The following is a 20431-nucleotide window of genomic DNA, read 5'->3' on the forward strand; positions in this document are numbered from 1 at the left end:
AGCTTACATGGTCCTTTTTAATGGAAATGTTTAATGTATTAATACAGAAAAAAATGTTTCCTCTATTTTTTTTTCTTCACACCAGAGCCTACTTTGCCACTCAGGACAGTGCAGTGCTTAGGATTTACTAGATATGATTCCATAGCTATGTATAAATTTAAAGTACAGTATAAACAAATATAATGCTTAATAATCTCAACAGAGTCACTGTCTCCTTCAGAATTAAAACAGTCATGCAGAGGGTCAATATTGAAAGACAATTCATATATTCATAAAACACTATAAAATTTATTTTGCCATATTTTATATATTTAAACACAAACCTTCATTGTATTTACACGGTATTTTTGAACACTTTAAACATAGCATTGGGCAGAGAAAATTTTTTTCAGCAAATGATGCTGGAACAACTGGATATTCCAATTAAAAAATACTTTGACTATCTTGACACCATATACAAAAACTATTTCTAGATGAGACATAAACCTATACTTAAAAGCTAAAACCATAAAGCTTCTAGAAGAAAATATTGAGAATAACTCTGTGACCTTGATATAGGCAAAGATTTCTTAGAGAGGACACACACAGGACCAAGTATGAAAAAATTATAAATTGACTTCAGCAAAATTAATAACTTCTGCTCTTTGAAAGATGAGAATATTAAAAGCTGAGCCACATATTAGGGGGAAATATTCACAAAACATATTTGTAACAAACGATGCAAACCCAGAACACAAATAAGTGCTACAAGAATAAAAGACCCACAACCCAATTAAAAATTTGCCTCAGCATTCTAGGCACTCATTTCAAATAAGAATACATATAATGGACTCCCAAAAAGCACATGAAAGCATGATCATCAACATTAATATTCAAGGAGATGCAAATCAAAACCACAGTAAGTTATCACTGCAAACCACTGAAGTGGCTATTGTTAAAAAGACTGAGAACTTCAAATGTTGGCAAGGAAATGCCACAGCCAGAATTTTCATACATCACTGGTAAGAGAGTGAGACTGTATAAGCATTCTAGAAAACTGTTTGCAATTCCATATATTATAATAAAAGGTTAAGCATATATATGATCTAAGACCCAGAAATTACACTCCATGCAAAGAATGCATGTCTATAAAAATCCTGTACATGAACTTTTATAACAGCTTATCTATAATCAGCTAACACTGAAAGGAGCCCATATGTACATTCATGATATTGAATAAACAAAATGGGACATATTTGTACAATGGTGTACTTCTACTTCTCAGCCATAAAAGAAATAAACTATTAATACATGCAACAACATGGATGACTGTCAAAGATATACTGAACCTAAGAAAAAGGAAGAGTAGATACTACATTGTTCCACTCCTATGAAGTTGAAAAACAAAGCTTTCTCTAATAACAGAAATCAGAATAGGTGGTTCCTAAAGGAAATGGAGGGGACACAGTTTGAATATTTGTCCCCTCTTAATCTTATGTTAAAACGTGATCCACAATGTTGGAGTTGGAGCCTGTTGGGAGGTGTTTGGATCCATGGGCGTGGATCCCTCATTAATAGCTTGGTGCCTTCCCTACAGTAAAGGTAAGTTCTCACTCTCTTAGTTCACACAAGAGCTGGTTGTTTAAAAGGGTGCGGAACCCCATCCTTCTCTCTCTCTCTCTCTCTCTCTCTCTCTGTCTCCATGTGACACATCAGCTCCTCTTCCATTTCTGCCATAATTTGAAGCTTCCTGAGGACCTCGCCAGAAGCAGATACTTGCATTATGCTTCCTGTGCAGCCTGCAGAACTGTAAGCCAAATAAACCAATTTTCCTTATAAATTACCCAGCCTCGAGTATTCCTTTATAGCAATACAAAAAAGACTGACACAGCAGGTTATGGAAAGGGGTCACAAAGGAAGTCTCTAGGCTGACAGAAATGTTCTCTACTTTGATACGGGCATTGTTCACGCAAGACTATACAATTACCAAAACTCATTAAGTTTTATACCGAAAATCTGAATTTCACTGTTTATATATTTTACCTCAACGTTTTTAAAGAAAGAAAACCAATGCAAAGTAGATAAGGAAAAAAAAACTTTATTAATTTCTGCTATCAGATGAATACTGCATATACACTTTCATAGGACTCATGAGATGACTGGATGACCTATGAGATCATTGGTAAGAACCTATGTCATAGATGAGGAAAGAAAGGCTCAATGAGATTTAGAAATTGGCCCACTGTCACAAAGCTACCAGGTTAGCAGATCTGGCACTCAAACGGTAATATTTTGACTTTACCTAGCTTTTTTTTTTCCTACTCTAACAGTAGCTTTCAGCATTTTCACCATATTCCACAGTAAGAAATGCATTTTATATAATGACCTGGTAAATCCACAAATTCCATATACACACACAAACTATAATAAATGTTTCATAAAGTTATGTTTAACCTTATATATATATAGTATACACACATATATACACATGTGTATGTGTATGTATGAATAAATATGTATGTGTGTATATATATAGTCATATGCCACATAATGTTGTTTCAATCAACAATAAACCACATGTAACATCATGGTGATCCCATAGGATTATAATAGAGCTGAAAAACTCCTGAGGTTTACCCATCCTAATATCTAGCACAATATATTACTCATGAGTTTGTGGTGATGCCAGTGTTAGCAAACCTACTGTGCTGCCAGTAGTATAAAAGTATGGCACACACAATCATGTAGAGCTCATAATACTTGATAATAATGTGTTACTATTTTATGTATTATACAATACTTTTTACTGTTATTTTTGAATATGCTCCTCAACTTACATATTTTTAAAGTTACCTGTTAAACAGGCTCAGGCAGGTCCATCAGGAGATATTCCAGAAGGAGATATGATTATCATAGATGATGACAGTTCCCGACGTGTTATTGCCCCTGAAGACCTCCCAGTAGGACAAGATGTGGGGTGACGGTGAAATTGACAATCCTAACCTGTATAGTACTAGGTGAATGTGTGTAGTTGGGTATTATTTAATAAGAAAGTTTAAAGAGTAAAAAAAATAAATAAATTTAAAAATCAGAAAAGCTTACAGAATAAGGATATAAAGATATTTGTATAGCTAACTACAAAAAGTCAAAAACTTTTTTAAAATTAAAAAGCTTATAAAGTAAAAAGTTATAGTCAGCCATTAACTTATTATTGAAGAAATAATTTAAAAAAAGAAATTCAGTGCAGCCTAACTTACAGTGTTTATAAAGTCTACAGTATTGTACAGTAATGTCCTTGACCTTCACCTTCACTTACCACTACTGACTAACTCACCCAGAGCAACTTCCAGTCCTGCAAGCTCCATTCATGGTAAATGCCCTGTATAGGTATACCACTATTTATATTTTATACCGTATATTTACTATACTTTTTCTATGTTTAGGTATACAAATACCATTATGTTACAATTGCCTGCAGTAATCAATACAGTAACATGCTATACAGCTTTGTAGCCTAGGAACAATAGCTGTACCATACAGACTGGGTGTGTGGTAGCTATTCCATGTAGGTTTGTGTGAGTATACTTTCTGATGTTCACACGATGATGAAATCGCCTAATGACACATTTCTCAGAATAGATCTTTGGCACTGAGCAATAAATGACTGTATTTGAAATGATACACAAGCACATCCTTTTTCTTAGGTCCAACACAGTCATGATTTCCTCCAATACTGAAACAGACCTATGTAGCAGGCTGCATTGAAAGATAATACATTTATCTTTTCATATATCCTCAGTCAAAAAGAGAAATGCTCACATTACAAGAAGCAGTGAGGATCCAGCAGCATGCCCACTGAGGCATTCCATCTCATGCTCACCACGGATGATAGCTTCACTGACCACAATGGAGGCAGTAAATTTCTGTATTGAGTACAGGAGGACAAATACAAAGGAAAAAAAGTATCAAGATGTTGGCAGTGAGTGGTCAGTAAAATCACATATGCCAAGTTGTCAGTAAGAATTGCCAAAGGAAAAAGCAAATGCCTACAATGGATTTCAGAGAGGAAAAGATTCAGGATTCCAAGAACAGTCCTATAAAAGGAGTCAGAATTCATTTTACAATTTTATAATATCATATGTAGTTTTATAAAAGGATGTTCCACATTACACTGAGGAAATTAGAAAAGTGGAAGCAGACAGGATGAAGAACGGAGATATAGAGAATAGGAGACTACAGGAGTTCTGTAGTTTACAGTGAGCAAAAGAAACAATAGGCAGCCATCATTATCTTTTCAGTTTAGAACTAAGAGTGTACCCAATTTGCACATGAGGGAAAAAAGGGATATAGAAGTTAAAGTACCTCACTCAGAATAACATGGGTCTTTAATTCTAGGAAGAAACAAGGGACTTAGGGAGTCTAGCTTCAGCATGTCAGCCACTACCCTCAAATGACTCTCTCATTCTACTGTACCCTTTTATAAATTAAATCACATAAAAATTGCTATTTTTCAGGTCAAAATGATGAAATATTATCAATTTCATACAGTTCAACATGTTACTCCTAGCTCTCCTCCCCTGTGAAGTCAAAGTTCTTGGGCGAGTTCTCCTATCTTCTCTCATAGCCTCACTTTCTACTCATTCGTCAACTTGCAGAAATAAGGGGTTTTCTCCAACCCTTTTCTCAGTCTGTTCTTTGTTGCCAAATCCATTAAAGGCTCTTAATCCTTGTCTTACTTGATCTACTGCAACATTTGAAAATACTAAACAAATCCTTCATTCTTCAAATACCGTATTTATCCGATACTGAACTTACTTGGTCTTTCCGACCTACATTTTAGTAAAGTCCTTTGAGTCAACTTTGTAGATGAGTTTTCTATCTTTCCCTTAAATACTGATATTCCTCAGAGTTTTATCCTAAGTCTCCTTTCTATTGTACTTTATATGCTCTCTCAGGGTGATCTCTTCTACTCCAAAGGTCAATTATCACCTAGATGCTAGTAAAACTTAAACCATTACCTGCAGCACCATCTTTCTCCAGACCCAGCTCTCCACTTGCATCCCTTCAGTGTATATCCAACTGAATGCAGCACTAACCTTCTTTAATAAATATCTCAGTAACTGACACCGTCATTAACTAATTACCAACAAGCAACCCAGATGGCCAACTTGACCACCCTTTATTTCTCAGCCCCTCTATCCAACCCAACACTTTACATTTTACTTGCAATTTTTTTTTTTTTTTTTTTTGAGATGGAGCTTCTGTCACCCAGGCTGGAGTGCAGTGGCACAATCTCAGCTCGCTATAACCTCCGTCTCCTGGGTTCAATCGATTCTCCTGCCTCAGTCTCCTGAGTGGCTGGGAATACAGGCATGCGCCACCACATCTGGCTAATTTTTGTATTTTTAGTAGAGATGGGGTTTCACCATATTGGTCAGGCTGGTCTTGAACTCCTGACCTCGTGATCTGCCCACTTCGGTCTCCCTAGATCTGTCTACTTTTCCCCATCTGTGATATCATTATTTGAATCCAGGCCACTGTAACTTCTCTCTTGAACTGTTGCTCTAGCTACCTGATGTCCTGCCCATGTCTTGTACCTATCCAATCCAGTCTCCAGCAATGCAGCTACATTATACTTTAAATAAAACTCCATCACACTTGCCCTTTTTAAATACCTTTCAATGATTTACCATTACTTGTAGCATAAAGTCCAAAACTCTTAACATATTTTACAAGGTATGTGTGATAAGCCTCTACCACTCTCTAGACACACTCTTCTTGATTCTTTTCCCTTTCCTATGTCTCCAACGATGCTTAACGTCTACCTATTTGAATAAATATTCTCTTTCTTGTCAGATTTTAAAGATGTTGTTTACTATATGCATGTATAATTCTCTCCAATTTATAGCTGCTTCATCACTGAATTCTGGTCATATTCTACTTATTTGTAGAATCTCAACTAATACGCCCCCTCCTATGGAAGCCTTTCATCTTCGTACACTTGTTTAGGCATCCTGCCCCAAACTCCTAAAGCATCATCTACTTCTCTTATCATTGTATTGTGTAGATTTGATGTAACTCCTGCCCCCTCCTCAAACTAAATGTAAATCTCTGTTAGTAAAGAGAAACACAAACAATAAGAACCAATTGGGCCAAGTCTGCATCGCTTCTCTTTGATTCCCAATGTCTAACGTATGTTTAACAAACACAATATATACATATATCACTCATCAAATATATATATATACACACACACACACACACACACACACATATTCCCATAAATCCCTTATTTGTTATATATATATATATATATATGACACTCATTTTACTCAAAGGGAAACCATTTGGTTTATTGAAACTCATTCTAAATACTTATCACTTCATCTGACTTCATTAAACTGCTTTTAATTATCATAATGTTTTATTCTAACAGATTTTCCCTATGTGGCGATGACATAATATCCAGTCTTTCAGTAATTTTAGAAGACTAGCTTAATGCATAACCATCTATCATACTGAAGTCCATTCCAAAGTAATATCATATAATAAAATGCCATCTGCCTCAGCATACCAAATGTTCTTTCATCTTTACACAATTCCTTAAAGGCCCCATTTTCCACAAGGTTTTGGATGGATAAAAAAGCAGCTTCTACATTTGCCAGAAAAAAAAATTTACACTGTCTGGAGACATAGATGATTCTTAATCCTATCTTACACTTACTAAAGCCTTTCCATTTATCATTTACAGGAGTAAACATCATGGTAAATGTGTTCTATTGTTTAGTCATTCATCTACTGTTTGCATTTTATAGTATTATTTTATAAAATGAATGTACTGGTGGATGTAAATCAAGTTCCAGAAAAAAATTCCTCAAATTTCCCAGAGAAAATTATTTTAAAGGAAACAACAAGTTCTACAGTAACCTAGTTAGTCACTTTTCTAAAAGTTTATCAAAGCAAGATTTTGCTATTCCCTTAAACAAGTTATGTTCTTTAATACCATTTACATTTCAATGTATAATGGCTGTTTTTTGACACTCTTTCACAATTTTATTGGACATTTGCCTAACCTCTGATTTATTGTTTTTAAAAAAACCAAATTGATTGTGCTACCTTGTAATCTTCCTTTTTATCTTTTCCTATAAAATAGGGACAATATTACCTGTCTCTCAGAATATAAAGAATAAGAAGAGCTATTTATGACAAACCCACAACCAATATCATACTGAATGGGCAAAAACTGGAAGCATTCCCTTTGAAAACTGGCACAAGACAGGGATGCCCTCTCTCAACACTCCTATTCAACATAGTGTTGGAAGTTCTGGCTGGGTAATCAGGCAGAAATAAGAAATAATCAGAAAGAAATGAACGGTATTCAATTAGGAAAAGAGGAAGTCAAATTGTCCCTGTTTGCAGATGACATGACTGTATATTTAGAATACCGCATTGTCCCAGCCCAAAATCTCCTGAAGCTGATACGTGACTTCAGCAAAGTCTCAGGATACAAAATCAATGTGCAAAAATCACAAGCATTCTTATACACCAATAACACAGAGAGAGCCAAATCATGAGTGAACTCCCATTCACAATTGCTTCAAAGAGAATAAAATGCCTAGGAATCCAACTTACAAGGGATGTGAAGGAGCTCTTCAAGGAGAACTACAAACCACTGCTCAGTGAAATAAAAGAGGACACAAACAAATGGAAGAACATCCCATGCTCATGGATAGGAAGAATCAATATCGTGAAAATGGCCATACTGCCAAGGTAATTTATAGACTCAATGTCATCCCCATCAAGCTACCAACGACTTTCTTCAAAGAATTGGAAAAAAATACTTTAAAGTTCATATGGAACCAAAAAAGAGCACACATTGCCAAGACAATCCTAAGCCAAAAGAACAAAGCTGGAGGCATCACGCTACCTGACTTCAAACCACAAGGCTACTACAAGGCTACACTAACCAAAACAGCATAGTACTGGCACCAAAACAGAGATATAGACCAATGGAACAGAACAGAGCCCTCAGAAATAATATCACACATCTACAACCATCTGATCTTTGAAAAACCTGACAAAAACAAGAAATGGGGAAAGGATTCCCTATTTAATAAATGGTGCTGGGAAAACTGGCTAACCATATGTAGAAAGCTGAAACTGGATCCCTTCCTTAAACCTTATACAAAAATTAATTCAAGATGGATTAAAGAGTTAAATATTAGACCTAAAACCGAAAAAAGCCTAGGCAATACCATTCAGGTCATAGGCATGGGCAAGGACTTCATGTCTAAAACACCAAAAGCAATGGCAACAAAAGTCAAAATTGACAAATGGGATCTAATTAAACTGAAGAGCTTCTGCACAGCAAAAGAAACTACTATCAGAGTGAACAGGCAACCTACAGAATGGGAAGAATTTTTTGCAATCTACTCATCTGACAAAGGGCTAATACCCAGAATCCGCAAAGAACTCAAACAAATGTACAAGAAAAAAACAAACAACCCCATCAAAATGTGGGCAAAGGATATGAACAGACATTTCTCAAAAGAAGACATTTATGCAGCCAACAGACACATGAAAAAATGCTCATCATCACTGGTCATCAGAGAAATGCAAATCAAAACCACAATGAGATACCATCTCATACCAGTCAGAATGACGATCATTAAAAAGTCAGGAAACAACAGGTGCTGGAGAGCATGTGGAGAAATAAGAACACTGTTACAGTGTTGCTGGGACCGTAAACTAGTTCAACCACTGTGGAAGACAATGTGGCGATTCCTCAAGGATCTAGAACTACAAATACCAATTGACCCAGCCATCCCATAACTGGGTATATACCCAAAGGATTATAAATCATGCTGCTATAAAGATACATGCACACGTATGTTTCTTGCGGTACTATTCACAATAGCAAAGACTTGGAACCAACCCAAATGTTCATCAATGTTAGACTGGATTCAGAAAATGTGGCACATATACACCATGGAATACAATGTAGTCATAAAAAGGATGAGTTCGTGTCCTTTGTAGGGACATGGATGAAGCTGGAAACCATCATTCTCAGCAAACTACCATAAGGACAAAAAACCAACCACCTCATGTTCTCACTCATAGGTGGGAATTGAACGATGAGAACACTTGGACACAGGAAGGGGAACATCACACACCAGGGCCTGTAGTGGGGTGGAGAGAAGGGGGAGGGATAGCATTAGGAGATATATCTAATGTAAATGACGAGTTAATGGGTGAGCACACCAACATGGCACATGTATACATATGTAACAAAACTGCACGTTGTGCACATGTACCCTAGAACTTAAAGTATAATAAAATAAAAATAAAAAATAAAGACCTAAGCCACTGTGTATGTTCAATAAAAGCAGCCATTACTTGAGTCACCCCTTTCTTCTCCTCAAAATTCAACAAATTTCTTCTCATACAGGCTCTTTATTTTGTTTGTATCACAGAAGCTCCCTCTCCTAAGTTGCAGTCAGGGCTTATCATTATCTAGCATACAATGCTATGAAACTGCTAAAAATACGCTCAACAGAAAACACACTTATTCTGGTTTTCTATAAGAAGAGTAAAATCTAATCTTTAATGTTTTAAAGGAAACAGACACTGATCGTGCCATTTCTGATAACAGTACAATAACACCAGTCAATCTGTTTCAAAGTTATTAAATTCTAATACCTCAAAACATGCAGATAACATTTAAATCAAGCCATATTGTTTTCTGCTTCTGATCAAATGTAAAATTTGCTCACTTCTAAATGTTAAACAAAACCCTGACCACCTCAGGACACAAGAGAGGACCTACAGTTGTTCTTTTGTTTCTAGAAGAATTCAGCAAATACAAGCAGTTGTCTAAAAAATATGGGGAAAAGTGCCTCAGCAAACCACACAAAATTATCCATCACTTTTTGGGTCAAAAGAAGTCTGAAATGTTCCCTCTGCTCTGCTACCACATCACTAAACTCTCTACGAAGTAGTCAATACAAGTCATTCAGAAATGTAGGCTGTCTTGATGATCCTTAATTCAATTCTATAATAAGGTAAATTTCCCCATTTATAAATTTATTTGACTTTCATAAGTTGTATTTATATTTTATGATATCATATAATAATTCATCCAATATTTGCACTCAGAAACATATTTTACAAGTTAATGGCAACAACAACATTGATCTTCTAGATAAAATTTGCATACTAGCATCTGGCCTTCTTTCAAAGCCTAACATTGGATCTCTATCATAGGAGACAATGTGGTGTAATGGTTACATGTACAACTTCTTTGCTGTGAGACTTGATATAAATTAATTTCTCTAAGCCCTAATTTTTCTAATTTGTAAAACTAACACTAATAACTACACAATAAGACTGGTGGGTAGATTACTTGTGGTAATGCATGCAAATCGTCTAGTACAGTGTCCGGCAAAGAGTAAACTCACAATAAATGTTGAGATAATAATGGTAATAATGATAAATCTCCCATTACCATAAACAACCAAAGTTATGACTTTCTCTGAATTCCTGTATCAGTGGTCTCTAAAATTTATGTAAAACCTATTGGACCTTCCATATACTTATTTATATCATGTGTGTGTGTCTGTGTATATATATACACACATATATATGTATACATATATACATATATATAGATGTCTATATGTATACAGTTGAATCTCCTATAGATTATAAATCCCATAAAGTAAACATTTGATATTTCATTACTAATAGCACATATCATGTGCAGTTTTTACCAACACACATTCAAGGGCATGTGTGATTGTGTAGTCAAATGAAGTAGAGCACTAGTCTGATGGAATTAATCTTCCAAACTATAGCTAAAATATAAAGTAAATAGCCTAATGCTTTTATGATTGTTTATTATCTCTCTATACCGCAAAATCTTTTTGGAATTACTGTTCATGAGTCAAATGGAGGATGCGCTAAAAATGACTTCTTTCCCCCAAAAAAGTTAAAACAATTGAGCAAGAAGATGCTCGGCCATGACCTCGCAAGTATTTGGCAAATAAAAGATGCACTCATTACAGAACTCTGCACTTGAGAAAATGAGGAAGTCATATAATATGGATATTTGCTAACATTAATGTAGAATATCAGCAATTAGTGGGTATTCTACCTTTAAACAATTTTCAAAATTATGTTTATTTTATTGGAATTCAGTATTTTATAGGTAATAGTATCAAATTTTGATCTATGGAATATATTAAATATTACACAGTTTATAGCTTTAAAAAAATCAAACTGGTGTCAGAATATAATTCCAATGAAGATATATTTCTTATAATATAGCCAAACCAAAAAGAAGGATCAAATTCGGTGTTCAAATAAGTGCATAAGGAAAGCCAATGATATTACAGTTATTTCCAAGGGTTTCTAAGAACTACCTCCAAACCTCACTTCCTCCCCTTCTACAGCTGCTGTGGGAACAAACAGCTTCACTATAGACTGTGTACATAAAGAGAAACCGAGAATAATGATCAGTTATGTTCCCACTCTCAGGTATCAGGCCATAAAAAGAACTTTAAAATGAGATAAATATAGAGAATATTACTATGTCCATTATCCAGATGAATTTATCATGGTCATTCTCATTCTTATACAACTAGTTAATGAAATATTAATATTAATGTACAAGGCCTAATATTCATTCAAAAGATTTCATAAAGATATAAATTAAAACACATAAATGAATGGGGATGGGACATTACAGATAAACATAAGAAAAACTTTCTTTTCTAGAAAGTAGAGAAAAGGAGGCCAATTGTCTGAGTACCACAAGACTCGGGAATGACATTTTAACGGTTTTCCTAGATTTTCTTTGTGCTGCATATGTGCCAGACTGAGTGCTAGAAAAGCTGGCAACTCAGAAGTATTAAAAGCAAACACACACACAAAGCCTCAATCCAAACAACAAAGAAACAAATGGGCAGATTCTCGGAGGCCTCACAAAGTAAAACAGGACTTCCCTGTACTAACTTTCCAACTTCCTGCAAATGAATAATTTTTCAAAATTGACTTAGAAACAAATGGAAACTTTCAAAGTGGCCTCCTGAGGTTTTGCATTATGCAAAGATAAAATATGACTGAATTAGTATTATCATTCTAAATGACGGAATTACTGAAAACTTGTTTCTGGAGATACTTTCTAAATACAAAATAGGAGAAAAAGGAAGATATGAGGTCAGCATCATTCAGTTAATAAACATTTATTGAGGCCTTCTACATATGAGGCTGAAGGCAGGCATTAAAAATTCAAAGACAGAAGTCATAGTCTGGCCCTCAAGCTTAGAGGGGAAGACAACCAAAACAGAATTGCATGTTGCAATGTAGAAATGGTGGATAGGTTGAAAATAAAACCAGAAGTGCACTTAATTTATAATGAATTAGATGAGAAGCCATTATGAAAGGGTTCCTAGAAGAAGGAATAGCAGTACTCAGTTTTATTGAATGAAGATAAATTATAATCATGGAGAGAAGCTAGAAAGGGCATTCTAAAGCGAGGTCCTAGCATGTGCAACACCTTAGACATAGGAGAGGACAGAGAAAAGGGCAAGTATTATCCACATGCAGAAGAGGTAGCAGAGGGGCCAACAGGAGACGGGTTCTGAAGTCTGATGGAGAAAAGCCTGTTTGGCTTCTACCTGGCACCACCACATACCAGGCACTGTGAAAGTGCTGCTAATATAATGATGAAAAAGACTTAGTTCTGCTCAAGAGCAGACAAAGAGGAGCTGTTTCACTAGTGAGAGAGACAGGCAAAACCTGATCATTCTAAAATAACGGTTTGGACAGTGATCTAGAGGCGTTCATTATGGGAATGAGGGGAAAATATCTAGCTTTCTGTGAATAGGTATGGGAATGTCAAGGGAGTCTAGAGAGTGAACTATAAGCAGTTTGGTATACCTGAGAGAAATTAAGCAGAAAGGCTGAAGAGATGCTTCTGGAGAGGTAAGCATGTTATAAGAACGTCAAGGGGTATGGACTACACCTTGCAGGCAATGGAAATTATTAAGAAGTGTGACATGGTGAGACTTTAGCCTTAAATGAAGTACTGTGACAGCATTCTGTGTGTTGGTGCGGGAAGGAGGGAAATGAAGGATGATGAGGGCAAGAAACGGTCAAAGAAGGAAGTAAAACCAGCAGAGTACAGTGCCTAGAAGACAAGGAAGGTGGGAAGAAATCAGAAGAAGGTCAATAGTGGAAAGTGCAGCCAAGAGACTTGATGACAGGTCAGAAAAAAATTATTTGATTTGGCAATTATGAGATTATTCTGTCACTAGGGTCATCAGTTTCAGCACAGTGATGAAGACAGAAGCCAAACTGAAGAAATTTTAAAACGTAAATGAAGAAAGTGAGGCAGTTAGCATATACTAGTATTATCAGAAGTTTGAAGGAAACAACGAAGGATACATGTCAAGAGAGATCATTTTTTAATACTTGTGGCAAGTGAAAGAAGTATTCTATTTCTTCAAATTATTCAGATTGAATCATGTTGACAGCTCTATAAAGAAAGAACTGATTGGGAGAAAGAGTAGGAGATATTGAATAAAGGATTTAACTACAGAATGAGTCCAGAGATGAAGAGCATTTAGGTCAAGGATATGGGTGGCAAGTCAACCTTGAAGAAAAGAAACATTTGGTCTTCTGGAAATGAAAGACAGTGACGATGGCTATGGAAGTTTTTAGGTGGTAGGAGGTTAAGGAATAGCAGAAGAGATATATCCATTTCCTCCAATAAAAAGGATGATGAAATCACCTGCTGAGAGTGAAGAGCGTGAAGAACGTGTGGGTTTAAGGGGAAGTCTGAATAGGTCTGAAATTACTCTTGAAATAAATAGGATCAGGGCTAATCAAGCTCATGGTTAAAGACTAACAAGTGATCATTTACCAAACATGGTATTTTTAAAACTCTAATCATTTTTCATAAGGTAATTTATTTCATAATTTGCTTTATGAATTTAAATTTAACTCAGCAGTAATCTAAAGTAAGGAAGTGTTTATTTTACTTATTTTCTCAAATTGAGGTGCATCATCTTACATTTGTTTAATTTCTGCTTATATTTTTGTTATACACATAAAAATTACTAGCCGGGCATGGTGGTTCACGCCTGTAATCCTAGCACTGTGGGAGGACGAGGCAGGAGAATCGCAAAGTCAGGAATTTGAGACCAGCCTGGCTAACATGGTGAAATCCTGTCTCTACTAAAAATACAAAAATTTGCTGGGCGTAGTGGCATGCACCTGTAATCCCAGTTACTCGGGAGGCTGAGGCAGGAGAATTGCTTGAATCCAGGAGGCAGAGGTTGCAATGAGCCAAAATCGTACCACTGCACTCCAATCTAGGTGACAGGGCAAGGCTCTGTCTTGAAAATAAAATAAAATAAAATAAAATAAATTTTAAAAATACTGCTTATGTTATCACAGGCATCACAAGCAGAAGTTTGTTTGTTTATTTGTTTTTCCATCTTAAAAGAACTCTGCCTGGCAGGTATTACTTTTCCTGTTATATAGATGAAGAAACTGAGTATCAGAGAGGGGGGAAATGACACATCCTATATTTCCCAGTAGGTAGAAGTGTCAATACTCACTCCTAAGTGTTTTTCTTGTCAAAGTACAAATTTTCCACTATATCATAAATTGTTTTAATTGAAGATCAAAGATAACTTGAATTTAATTTTTTGCCCATGTTTTTCTTTTATTTAAGAAACATAAGTAAGATTATCCCAAATCTATTGGGAGAAAAAGGTGATTACATTAATCAAAAGAAAAGTCACTTTAAAGAGTCACAGGAATACTATTTTTAACCAGAAGCTGCTTTAGACATGACACTAATAACTTTCCTTAATTTAAAAACATATGAAGCTTTATGAAAAATATTTAAGAAACACTATCTAACCAAAAAATGGTTCTTTTTGATAACCGAAATGTAGTTAACTCACAAGTTTGCATTTGTGATAAGTATTAATCCCTGTTTCCTTAATATTTTAAGATCTCACTTATATCTGCAAAAATAAAGGCCAAGTCTAGATGGGAGGTCAAACTTTTCACTAAAGTTTGAAAATAGCACCTACAGTTTTTTGAAAACCATTCGAACTGCTGGGGTATTTGGCAATGTTTGACATCGTCATATAATGCTTGCAAAGATTTCAGGCTAGGAAGTCTTCCCCAAACCGCTCTCAATTGGACAAAAATTTCTAATGCTCCTAAGAATATGGAATCACCATAATTGAATATATAAATCCGAACAGATCTATGTCTGTCAGCAGACATAGAATATTTCCAGACAATATTCTCATGTATATATATTTTTGGCCTCAAACATTAATAGTAGTTCAATAGACTTAAGAACATAAATCTGTCCCCAATACCCAAAATAAAATATATACCTCAAATTACATTTTAGTGCCATAAATATATTATTAATCATTAAACTAGGAAAGAATGAAAAAAGTTTTGAAAATGTGCAGCCATTGATTTTTTGTTCCGAATATACACACATCACTTCGTTGTATCCATCAGTAGTCTGAGACTTAATTAGAATTGCAAAAAAAAAAAAAAAAAACATATACATCACTTAGTCCAACTCCTTAATTTGAGAGACAAGGAAACTGGGCCCAGGGAAAGAAAGCTTACCCAGATTCAGTTGAGGTTAAAGTGGAATTCAAATCCAGGTATCTAGATTCACAGTTTAATGCACTTCCCAGAAGCAGAATAGATATAAATAACCTCATGTAATTTCATCTGGCAACCAAATTCAGACTCTGAGTAGAACTTTAAGGATAGTCCTGAGTTTGCTGTTTTATCATATTCAAAAGCACCTACCATAACAAGTGGATAACTAAACAACATTATAATCGCAGGATGAACATTATTTTAATTATTTAAGCATACTAGAAACAAACTTCAAACTACATTATTCAAGATTTCTTCTGAGTAACAATCAATTGAAATCATTCTTATGGAAAACACACAGCAGAAACAAGTGAAATAAACTACAATGGACCCCCCAAAAACCCCAAATAAACATCCAACTAGTACTTTCAACCCCACAGCCTTCAATTCTACATGCAGCACTGTCAATTGAGCACTGATTTGCATCTATCACTAATCAAAATGCAAAATAAATCATTGTGAAAGCTCATTGGTTTATATTACTGCCTTTATAGATATTAGCTTCTAGAAAATCATTCTGAAGAACTGAATCATCTGTATCATTTTTATTACTCATTCAGGCTTGACACTGTCTGCACAGTACTGACTGAAATGTACTTCAGTATGCACCTTCTCTCCAAATGAATATCTATGTCAGGTTTATTTATAGCCACTGCCTTCAATCAGTGCATTCTCAAGTATAAGAAATAAAATCACCTCAACGATACTCTTCTATAGACATCTGAAACTAAGTGTGGACATCTTGGCAACTGGCCTTTGGAAAGATAATGAAAGATCTATACCATAAAATATACATTAAGATCATTGAGATTCCAAGAACAATCATCTTACACTCTTTAATAAGCACATGTAAAGAGTCCCAAGTACTGAGGTAATCTGAAACTTATGCATCCTTTTGCATAACTCTTTATGTACTCCAAGATTATTATAACCTCCTCCATTCTCTTTTCCTTATGCTGATTTCTCTGAAATTTAGGTACCCTCTTTGTTTCTTACTTAGATGCTTTCCTCTATTCAGGAGCTTTTCCTTCTAATTCTTTACAAAAGCAGGGCATGCTTCCCCCTGCTGGGAAAAAATCAAATTACAAGGAACATCAGAACATGTTCCTAAGTATTATATCAAGAAATCAAGTTCCTAGGAAAGATAAAATGTTAAGGAACCAAGTGCATAGCCTTCTCTGACTGCTTTACCAGACAAAGAAATACTTATGCACTCTGTTAAGAGTTTCTTGTACGCATTTATTTAGCTTGACTGCCTTCAAGTACAATAACTCATATTAATGACTGATTAATTAATCTTTGAGCCACTTGTCTCAAATAGAACTCTAATTAGCGGGTCAGAGAGAACGATCAATTTGTAAGTGTTTTTTTTTTTTTTTTTCACTTTAAAGACATATTATCAGCTACATAAAGAAATTTCTGGAAAATACATTGAAGACTATTCAAAATATATTAAAGATACTGAAGACTGGTAAGACTTGCCTTTTAAATCATTTCAAACAATCTTAAACATCTATTAACTCATTATTTTGCTATTATTTTTATGTAGTTGTCTTTTTTGAGAAAGCAAAAAAGTGCATTTTTATTGACTTTACTTTTCCACTTTAATTTCTATTTTTTTCATTCAGTAACCAAAGTAGTAGACATAATTGTATTTCACCTTCCCACTTATCTATAAAACAAGCTTTTTCCCTGAAAACAGTTATTTCACATGTTCCATGTTTTGACTATAAATCTTTTTCTAACTGTTTAGCATTTAAACATAAAAAAATACCTTACACTTTATTGTTAACATAAATAACAATCCATCAATTAAAAATATAGCTAACACCGATTTAAATCATATATTGAGGAGCAGAATTTATTCTTCCTTGGTACAACTAAGTCTCAAAAAAATCTTTTAATACTGAGGAGCTGGGGTAGAGGAAGTTATCCCTTTTAGTTTTTTGCTGTATGTAAGTCCATAACAACCTTAGCTACAAAACTACACCGTAACCAATTTGATGATGAAGCAATTCATTATTAATGAAGCATTCATCTAAAAAAATCTGCAGCTGTTTTATAAAAGGCATGTGTAAATAACTACAGATATAGGTGTCTTGAGTATTTAGATGACATTATTATAACATAAATGGAGTAATTTGGTTAATAAAGTTTGTGTGTCTTTTTTTTTTTAACCTTTCAAAGCAATGCAAAAGACAAGACATATATGTTCCTCTGGGAACGAAATCTCCTTTAACATTACAGGTACACAAAAGAAAATGCACACTTGGTAAAACAGTTGATCAATTATAGAGCGTTCCCAGGGACCAGTATCTCGCAGAGTACCCAATCATCACACTTCAAATAAATGTATAAGCACTTTAGCCTCTACTTACTACATTAACATACATATAAGAACATGCACAGTTTAATGCATAGGTTAATTCTAACACTTTCCATAGGATAGACTTTGATTACAGGGCATCAAACATCACTTCCTAAATGCAGTAAAAAATAAAAATAAAAATACTGATCTGTAGCCAAAAAGCTCTTAGAACACTACATTGATCACCACTGACTTCCAAACTGCTTTCCCCTCCCTCAGGGAAGTGAAAATGTCCCTGTAGACCGCCTTACACTTTACGGTTTCTCTATCAACGATCCTAACAGGTCACATCGCCACTGCCATTAGATCTCCGTAGCTTTGGTCTTCTCCAAATTAAGACGTGGAGAAGGAGCACCGCTGTCCGCCCCAAGAACGGGGTCTGTCCGCCCGAGCTCTGAGACGAGCATCTTCAGGGGGACAGTTTCTGCGAAGGCGGCGACAGGAGTCCCTCCCCAAATTCACTCCCCTAATCAAGCCAAGGGTGAAATAGGCAGCCGGCGGTTTGTGCCCATCGGTGGGGGCAAGTCCTACCTTCTGCCAAAAGGCGCGATGCATGCACAAAAGATGGATCCAGGCTATCTTTCTCTGCCATCAGCTCAGGCAAATATTTCTCCTCTTCCATAGCGCGGACTTCGGACTGTCCCCGGGCGAAGCGCGAGGTTCCGCTCGCTCGGACGCAGGGTCGTGGGGCAGCGCCTGGCTCCCGCGCTGCTCCTCCTCTGCGCGGCGAGGGGATCTCCGTGCGTCCTCACTGGCCCATGCACCCAGCACCTGCGACTCCCGCCGTCGGGCTGCGTGGCCCCGCGTCCACACCTGCCCGTCCCTTCCGTCGTCCCTCGCTCGCGCCGAGCCCGGGCTCACACCAGCGGCCTTAACTGGAGAGGCGGGAACAGGGCGCGGCCCACCTCCGCCAACCACTCATTGGTGGTGATGCCAGGAGAGGCGGGGCGCTGGCGAAGGCCGCGGGCCCTCATTGGGCCGTGGTGCACGTCGGGTCGCCTGACTGGCAGGAGGCAGCTGCAGAGGGGAGGGGAGCTCGGAAGATGCAAACGCTTTCTTCTTGCAGCCCAAGCCTTCCCTGGCTATTAGGCATGCCCGGTTCTGTGGAGCTCTCTGTCTTCAGCTAAGGTGCAGAGGAGAGAGAGGGCGGGAAAAGCGCAGGTTAAACAGAGAGGTCTGAGTCCAAGTGGACAGGGGAGATGGAGATGAGAAGTGAGCCGCTGAGAGGGTGGAAAAGCGCCAGCGAAAGTCTCAGGAAGGTAGATGGGACTTCACCTGCGTCCCTAAGGCACAGGTGTCTCCTTTCCCTCACACAGCTCAGACGCACTACAGTTGTGCAGGAATCAGCAGCGCACTGGGTCTGGAAATATAATGAAGACTGCATGTGATCGGCAGCTGGTATTTCTGATGACCTACATCTCAGATACGCAGTAGGATGTTCATTGATAAACAAATAAAGCGGCTCGGAGAAATATTGTGCAGAAACATTCTTCCGGTGTAGAATCATTGGGATATTGAATTAGTTATGGTAACCTATCTGTGCCTCCTTTCCCCAGACCCTATCTGTGGAAGGCAGGTTGGGAGGGGCTTAATTTAAAAACCAACATATATATATATATGATTCATTAGTCACAGTTTGTGAAGGAATTGGGAAGCATGTAGAAGAGGAGACTAGAACATAGGTAATCACGTTTGCTCTAATTCTCCCCTTTCTCCTCATTGTATATGTGCCAGTCTCTTTCACCAGGTACTGTTGCTGAGCTACTTTGTATTATCCCACCTCTATTTAAAGGAAAGTTAAACCCTCATGATATCACCAACTGTGACCAAAAAAAAAGCCCCATCCTTCTTTTACCAATGTGGCCATAAATGTAACTTGCATTCCTCAATCGCTAGGAAATAATCTTTCCCCAAGTCTTGGGTTCTCTTTTCATAAGCAGTCATTTCCTGATTCTTTCCCCCATTACTTTTGATGTAGAAGAATGAGGGCCAACTTTTCTACAAATAAAATATGCTGAAATTTTTCCAACTTATCTTACTGAATTTAAATATTTTCCTTTTTATTTAATTTTTAGATAAATTTAGGAGATTATCTTTTATTTATATAATGTTTAAATAATGTAACGTGCCTCACATCAATTATTTCAATATGTCCTCACAGAAGCACTCTGAAAGATGCCGGCCAAGTATTACTTTCTCTGTTTGTATAAATATGGGAACTGAGGCAAAACAGAGAACTTGTCTCATGTCTAGTGAATGCTGAAGTTGAGATTAAAATTCAATTCCATATTAGCACCATTTAGATCCAGATTATACTGCTTCAACCTACCTGTGTGTTAAATATTTAATTTATTTGTGCATGAGTGTATTCAATAA

At 36.4% G+C, this 20431-nt stretch overlaps 1 protein-coding gene across 12 annotated transcripts in view; it reads right to left on the minus strand.

Moving 5' to 3' along the window:
• The window catches only part of KHDRBS2 (KH RNA binding domain containing, signal transduction associated 2), a 631237-nt gene extending 612289 nt beyond the window's left edge, over positions 1–18948 (minus strand). For all 12 annotated transcript variants that reach the window (XM_017957975.3, XM_017957976.3, XM_017957970.3 and 9 more), the window contains exon 1: positions 18587–18948. In XM_017957975.3, the coding sequence (XP_017813464.2) occupies positions 18587–18677 (91 nt within the window). In that variant the 5' untranslated portion in view covers positions 18678–18948. The remainder of the gene's footprint in view (positions 1–18586) is intronic.
• Between the last annotated feature and the right edge of the window lie 1483 nt (positions 18949–20431).

This window comes from Papio anubis, chromosome 6 (genome assembly GCF_008728515.1).
Source record: "Papio anubis isolate 15944 chromosome 6, Panubis1.0, whole genome shotgun sequence".
NCBI classification, from domain to species: Eukaryota; Metazoa; Chordata; class Mammalia; order Primates; family Cercopithecidae; genus Papio; species Papio anubis.